Source organism: Aptenodytes forsteri, unplaced genomic scaffold, assembly GCF_000699145.1.
Source record: "Aptenodytes forsteri isolate BGI_AS27 unplaced genomic scaffold, ASM69914v1 Scaffold26, whole genome shotgun sequence".
Lineage (NCBI taxonomy): Eukaryota > Metazoa > Chordata > Aves > Sphenisciformes > Spheniscidae > Aptenodytes > Aptenodytes forsteri.
Genome location: NW_008794125.1, coordinates 1,196,240 through 1,202,039, shown reverse-complemented (window position 1 = coordinate 1,202,039; position 5,800 = coordinate 1,196,240). Strand labels below are relative to the sequence as shown.

The 5,800-nt window shown below is 38.4% G+C and overlaps 1 protein-coding gene across 1 annotated transcript in view; it reads left to right on the top strand.

The window, feature by feature from the left end:
• Positions 1-406: 406 nt before the first annotated feature.
• Positions 407-5,800, top strand: part of ALG1 (ALG1, chitobiosyldiphosphodolichol beta-mannosyltransferase) — a 9,075-nt gene continuing 3,681 nt past the window's right edge. Inside the window, exons 1-7 of the mRNA XM_009277299.1 lie at positions 407-595; positions 1,099-1,247; positions 1,864-1,953; positions 2,627-2,737; positions 3,675-3,796; positions 4,592-4,630; positions 5,219-5,278. Of these exons, the coding sequence (XP_009275574.1) occupies positions 557-595; positions 1,099-1,247; positions 1,864-1,953; positions 2,627-2,737; positions 3,675-3,796; positions 4,592-4,630; positions 5,219-5,278 (610 nt within the window). The 5' untranslated portion in view covers positions 407-556. The remainder of the gene's footprint in view (positions 596-1,098; positions 1,248-1,863; positions 1,954-2,626; positions 2,738-3,674; positions 3,797-4,591; positions 4,631-5,218; positions 5,279-5,800) is intronic.

Sequence of the window (5,800 nt, the reverse complement as noted above, 5' to 3'; positions counted from 1 at the left end):
GGGCCGGGGGGAGCAGAGGAAAGGGGGAAACGAGGTTTACGTGGAAAAACAAACCACCCGAAGGGGGCTGGGGCCTCGCTGCCGCCGGGCGCTGCTCCAGGTGGGTGTGCTGGCCCAGCCCAGCCGCACGCAGAGGCTGCGCATCCTTGGTGCCTCCCTACCTGCTCTAAACACTTGCCTCTGTGGTACTGGAGCACATTAATGCAGTTCCGATGCAAGCTGAAGCAGGGACGCTTTTTAATTTTTATTTTATTTTATTTTATTTTTTTTACCTTGTGTGTATGTTTATCCATACCTACCCCGATTTCTTTCTATACAAAACACAGAACAGGAACTTGTAGGGATTGCGAGATGTTTGTCTAAAAACAGGTTTCCATTTTTACAGCGTACCGTTACTTTAAACCTTTCTCTGCAGAGATGGCTGGTTATGTATGAGGTGCACGTTTCTGGAGAGCTGTAATATCTTTACCAGGTTTTCTCTTGTTTTGCAGTTGGGCCAAAGCTTCTCCAGTATGTCATAAAAGTCATTGTGCAGGCAATACAGTTACTGTACACAATGCTGAAGATAGATCAGCCATCCTATATTCTTCTTCAGGTATGTTTTGTGTTGGGACTAATTTTAGTAAAATAAATAGTACTACATTACAGGGCATTTTTGGCAGTCTCAGACATTGTTCTAATTATTTGAGAGCTAAAACTGGCCTAATCAATGGTGTAAACCTATATCAAACTGTTTTTTTGGCTCTAAACTTTGATTTTTCTGTTAGCAGCTCACGTTTGTTCTTCCTGTTAATTGTTGAGCTTTCAAACTTCATTGGCATGGATAGTAGTAAAGAATAAATCTTAACAGAAATGTTTGTGTGTTTATTGGAGAGGAATTTTGATCCTGATCCAACGGTAAAATTTGAAGTGCCTCCCAATCTTCATGGGTGAAACGGGCAGTTCTGTAGTTGGTGAATACAAAATTGTCTCTGTTCATTAAGATCCTTTAAAGCGATGTAATTTCAATCATTTGATTTTATTTTTCTGGTAATTACTTAGCGTTTGTCACTTAACCACAGTCTTATGCTATTTTTACTTGTTTTATTTATTAAACAGAATCCTCCAGGCTTACCTAGTATAGCTGTTGCCTGGGTAGCATGTCTTGTCTGGAGAAGCAAACTGATAATTGATTGGCACAACTATGGATATACTGTAATGAGTCTGAGTCATGGAAGAAATCACCCGCTAGTGCAAATTGCAAAATGGTTTGTACAGTAATTTCTTCTCCTCTTTATGAATTATGTACCTTTGCAGAATTCAGAAGAAAGGAAACCAGTGGGGAGGATATAATTAGCGAAGGGCTGTTTCCGTGAAGGATTTCTGGATTTTGCTGTGTGGAACTGCTTTCTGTTTCAGAAAGCACGTTCTATAAAACGCCTTTGTTAAACACGTAGGAAGGCGACTGATGAAGTAGGCAGGTTGCTTTTGTGTGCATATGCAAACTTTGATCTTGTTATTAAAATTTCTTTATATGTACTGGGCTTTTTTATTCTCTAATGCTGCTTTACACTCCAACTCATCTTTAAAGGTCTATTTCTTGCTGAATCTAATTGGTTACAAAAGGCTTTAAAGGCTTTCGAGTGTGGTGTTCTTAGGTCTTAGAGGATAAGGGAGTCATGCTGTATCCCTTCTCATAAACTGATACTGCTTCGGTATAAGGAGTCAGTCAATAATTGATAATTAAATTTCAGTTGCTGGAGGCAGTTGGGTTTCTTTTGGTTTTGTTTGGCTTTTAATTAGCGTTGGCACCGGTGGGCAGTAACTATTTGGCTATTGCAATTGCCTGCCTGTGGTTTCTAACTAAGAATTAATTTTTGCCAGGTATGAAAAGCTTTTTGGGCGTTTGTCTGACTATAACTTGTGTGTCACTAATGCAATGAAAGAAGATCTGTGGGTGAATTGCAACATAAAGTAAGTCACATACCTCTGACAAATTAGTATGTGTGTATGCAAAGTAAAATGAAATAACATAGCTCTGATGATTCTGGATTCAGAGGAATCTTACAAAAGCAACTTTCCCAAGCCCTTTCATTACCACTGAAACACATTAGCTCAGTTTTGTGATGAGCTAGCAGAGTGTGGGCACTCAAGAATCTTCATTACCCTTCATAATTAACGCCCCATTGACTAGAAGGTGGCAGTCCAGGTGTTACGGAAGTTTACTACCAAGCTGCCTATAGAATCGGAATGAGGCAGACGTCACTGCATTTATTAACAGCTAGTCTGCCCTGCAAATTTTTCTTTTGCAATCAGAGGGCTTTAAGATCAAAGTTGCTCAGGGACAGTTATGAAGTAAGTAAGTTTAAAAATCAGGACAATGATGCTGCAGTTTTTCCGGTTGTATTACACCCCTTGAATATGCACACAAGAAAGGGGTCCTTTGTTACGGGATTAATATGTCCATCTTGGTGTATTCCAGCAAACTTCAGGAATACAGAAAGTTGTAAGCATTGAAAAAGTCATTATTTTGCTGCATTAATTCACTTAATTACTTTCTGCATTACATTGTTGTAGCCCATCACTGTACCATATGCATTTTGTTACATCTGTGTTTTATTTAGCTTGTGAATTTATTCCATTACAGGGCAGTAACGCTGTATGACAAGCCAGCTTCTTATTTTAAGGAAACACCGTTAGAACTTCAACATCAGTTGTACATGAAACTTGCCAAAGACTACGAGCCTTTTAAACCACGGTATGTGTAAGTAAAGCATGCAGTTACAGTCCTTAATCTGAATGACATAAAGTTATTGCACCTAGTAATGAGAAATATGTTTGTGTGGGGTCACAACTTACTGAACATCAGCAGGCAGAGTGGTCTCTGTGCTCTGAGCAGCAGCAGATGCTGTGCAAATTAGCTTAATTGTCACTAGGAGGGGCCAGAATAAGTGAAATCATTGAACTGTGATAACACAATGGTTGGTGCGTGAAATAATAAAGTGTTTTATTTTTAAAGAAGGTGGCATAAGTACTGAGGGAATCTGTAATAGAATGTCTCTAGGGTGAAACTCAACAGTTGTTCCTGCTGAACTAGATGACAGTGATTGGATGCTTCGTTTATAGCATCCCTTCCTTTCGCTTACTGTGGAGAGCTTTCAAGATCTTGCTCCAAGTGTTAAACGTTCCTCTCTGGCTATGTGCAGGATGTCTCCTGTAGTAGATTTAACAGGGCGTTACTTTACCAAACTAATGCTTGAAAAAGGAGTGAAAGCCATAGTGTATAGCAGTTTCTTTTTGGAAATGCCCACCACAGAATGTATAGGTTCTGGGTTTAATTGTACAAACGTACTGTTGGCCTCCATGCTTTACCATATGTTTGAGACAGAGCTAGAAAGAGAGGCTGACTATTTTCTCCACTTGTCAAGGAAAACACTTTGTTAGAAAATGGAATCGTGCCTATAGCAGTAGTGTCACTAGGCTCTTGGTAGCAATAGGAAAGATGAAAAATGGTCTCTCTTATGATCAGGTATCTCTCTGCAGCTCAGTGCCGTGATGACTGTGTCTCCAGAGAAGTTGAGCAGCAAATCTGAAACAGCATGTTTGGAAATCCGTGCTGGTTAAGCATGGTGTTTCCTTCTGTGTTGATGGCCTGTGTTTGTGTAGTCCATACTCAGAAAATTCTGTTTCCGTAGTACAGAGTCTGTCAGTTCGAATGCTGAGATGTCTGCCTTTACAGAAATGGATGAAAAAAATGGCCACGTGATAAAAACTAGAGGACGGCCAGCTCTTCTAATCAGCAGCACAAGCTGGACAGGTTTGGAAACAAATAGCTTTTTTTTAATATTTAACCACTGTTTAAGAAAAGATGGCTGTTTATACTTCCCCACGCTTGACGTGTTATAGAGGCATGTTTACATCATCAGTGGCGAAGTTACTTTTTTCCTTCATTTGGCTAGAAGAATTGGAAGACAACTTGTATATAATATACCTCAGTGGCTAAAAATGAACGATTTAAAAATGAAATTACATTTTAGTTATAGAGCTACAGCCTAGAGGCTCAGCTTCAAGAATGATTAAAAGAGATTTCCTACTTCTGTTTTTAACTTTCATTCTGGACATATTATCTTGTATGGTGGCGTAAAATGGATTAATAAACTAAAATATTTACTCCTTTATTTCTGATAATGTGTACTACATACTTTTCTCACTTTTTTTCTCTATGAAAAAGGGAGCAGAGAGTAGAAACAAATCCGTTGCTGGTAACCATGGGCAGAATTGCGTATGCCTTTGAATCAACAGGGCAATTTCTACACTTGGTTCTCTAGCTTTAGAAACTAGAAATTTCAAACTTGATAGCTTTGAAAATGTGCAGTATTTGTGGCTTATTTGTCTACCATATTGCCAAGAAGGGGAGCAAATAAGCATTGTATATGGTTATAGACTTTTATTTATGAAAACAGTTAGAGCAGATTTTTAATAGGAAAAGCATGTTCCAAACTTAAATCATTTAGTTGAAGGTGAGGAACATCTTGATTGTTGTTATTTAAAGACAGTAATTCATTATAAATGATGGAAATCTGAATGTCACTAATAAAGCTCTCTCTTTCAGAGGATGAAGACTTTTCAGTCCTTTTAAAAGCTTTAGAAGGTAGGTATGAAGGAATTAATCTCACCTATTCAAAGGGAAACGGTGGTTTTCTGGACAGTTATGAGGGGCTTCTCTAAAGAACAATGCCTCCATATTCAAGTGGAAATGCAAGTGTATTTGATTAATTAGCAGTGGTTTAAGAGTAGTAGTTGAAATACAGAAGTGCAACATCTGGATTCAATTAGAGTAGTTGTCAGGGAGAATTATATTTCTAACTAGCTTGTAAATTGCAATTTTATTTTCTAAGCTATTACGTGTAGTCTCCATAGGCATCTGATAATAGGAAAGAAGGGAATATGCATTGTCTTATTTTATAGACTTTGCAGCTGCAGTTTCTAAATTAGTATGTTGAAACAGACAATACGGTGTAGTAGAACAAATGCTGAATAGTGCATTTTAAACAGACCATAGTTTATTTCTATAGAAGTTTGACAATTTTGTATTGCTAAACTTACTACTATTTTACTGGGTATATGCTTGGAAAGAAATTACTGGAAGTAGGAAGCTAAACACTTAATACACCGTGACCATTCTTAAACCAGGCATCCGCATATTTGCCGACTCTAAACAGTTTTTTATCTTCTCCAGATTATGAGCGGTATATCAATGAGGGAGTCAACCTTCCATCTTTAGTATGTGTGATAACAGGTAATAGTTTATTTGCGTTACAATTCTTTCAGTGCTAACAGAAGACTTTATTTTCACTTTTCTTCTATGCTGACTCTCCTGTTGATGGTGAAGAGAGAGAAGGGACTGCTGTCTTTATGGCTGGTTATAAGAGTAGTGATTTATAGTTGGACTGTTACAGCCACGTAATCATGGCACATCTTTAAAGAGGAGAAGCTCAGCCTGCCTGTCTAGTACAGCTGCGCATTACTCCATGTTCAAAAGAATTTAAGCTCAACATTGAGATGATGCTGCAAAAGAAACTTAAAATCTGATGTTTGGAGTGTTAAGCAGAAAGGTTTTTATTTAGTGCTGGAAAAGAGAACCTACTCATCAAACAAGGTTGTCGTGGTTTAATCTCAGTCAGCAACTAAGCACCACGCAGCCGCTCGCTCACTCCCCCCCACCTGGTGGGATGGGGGAGAGAATTGGAAGAGCACAAGTGAGGAAAAACTCGTGGGTTGAGATAAAAACAGTTTAATAATTGAAATAAAATTATAATAA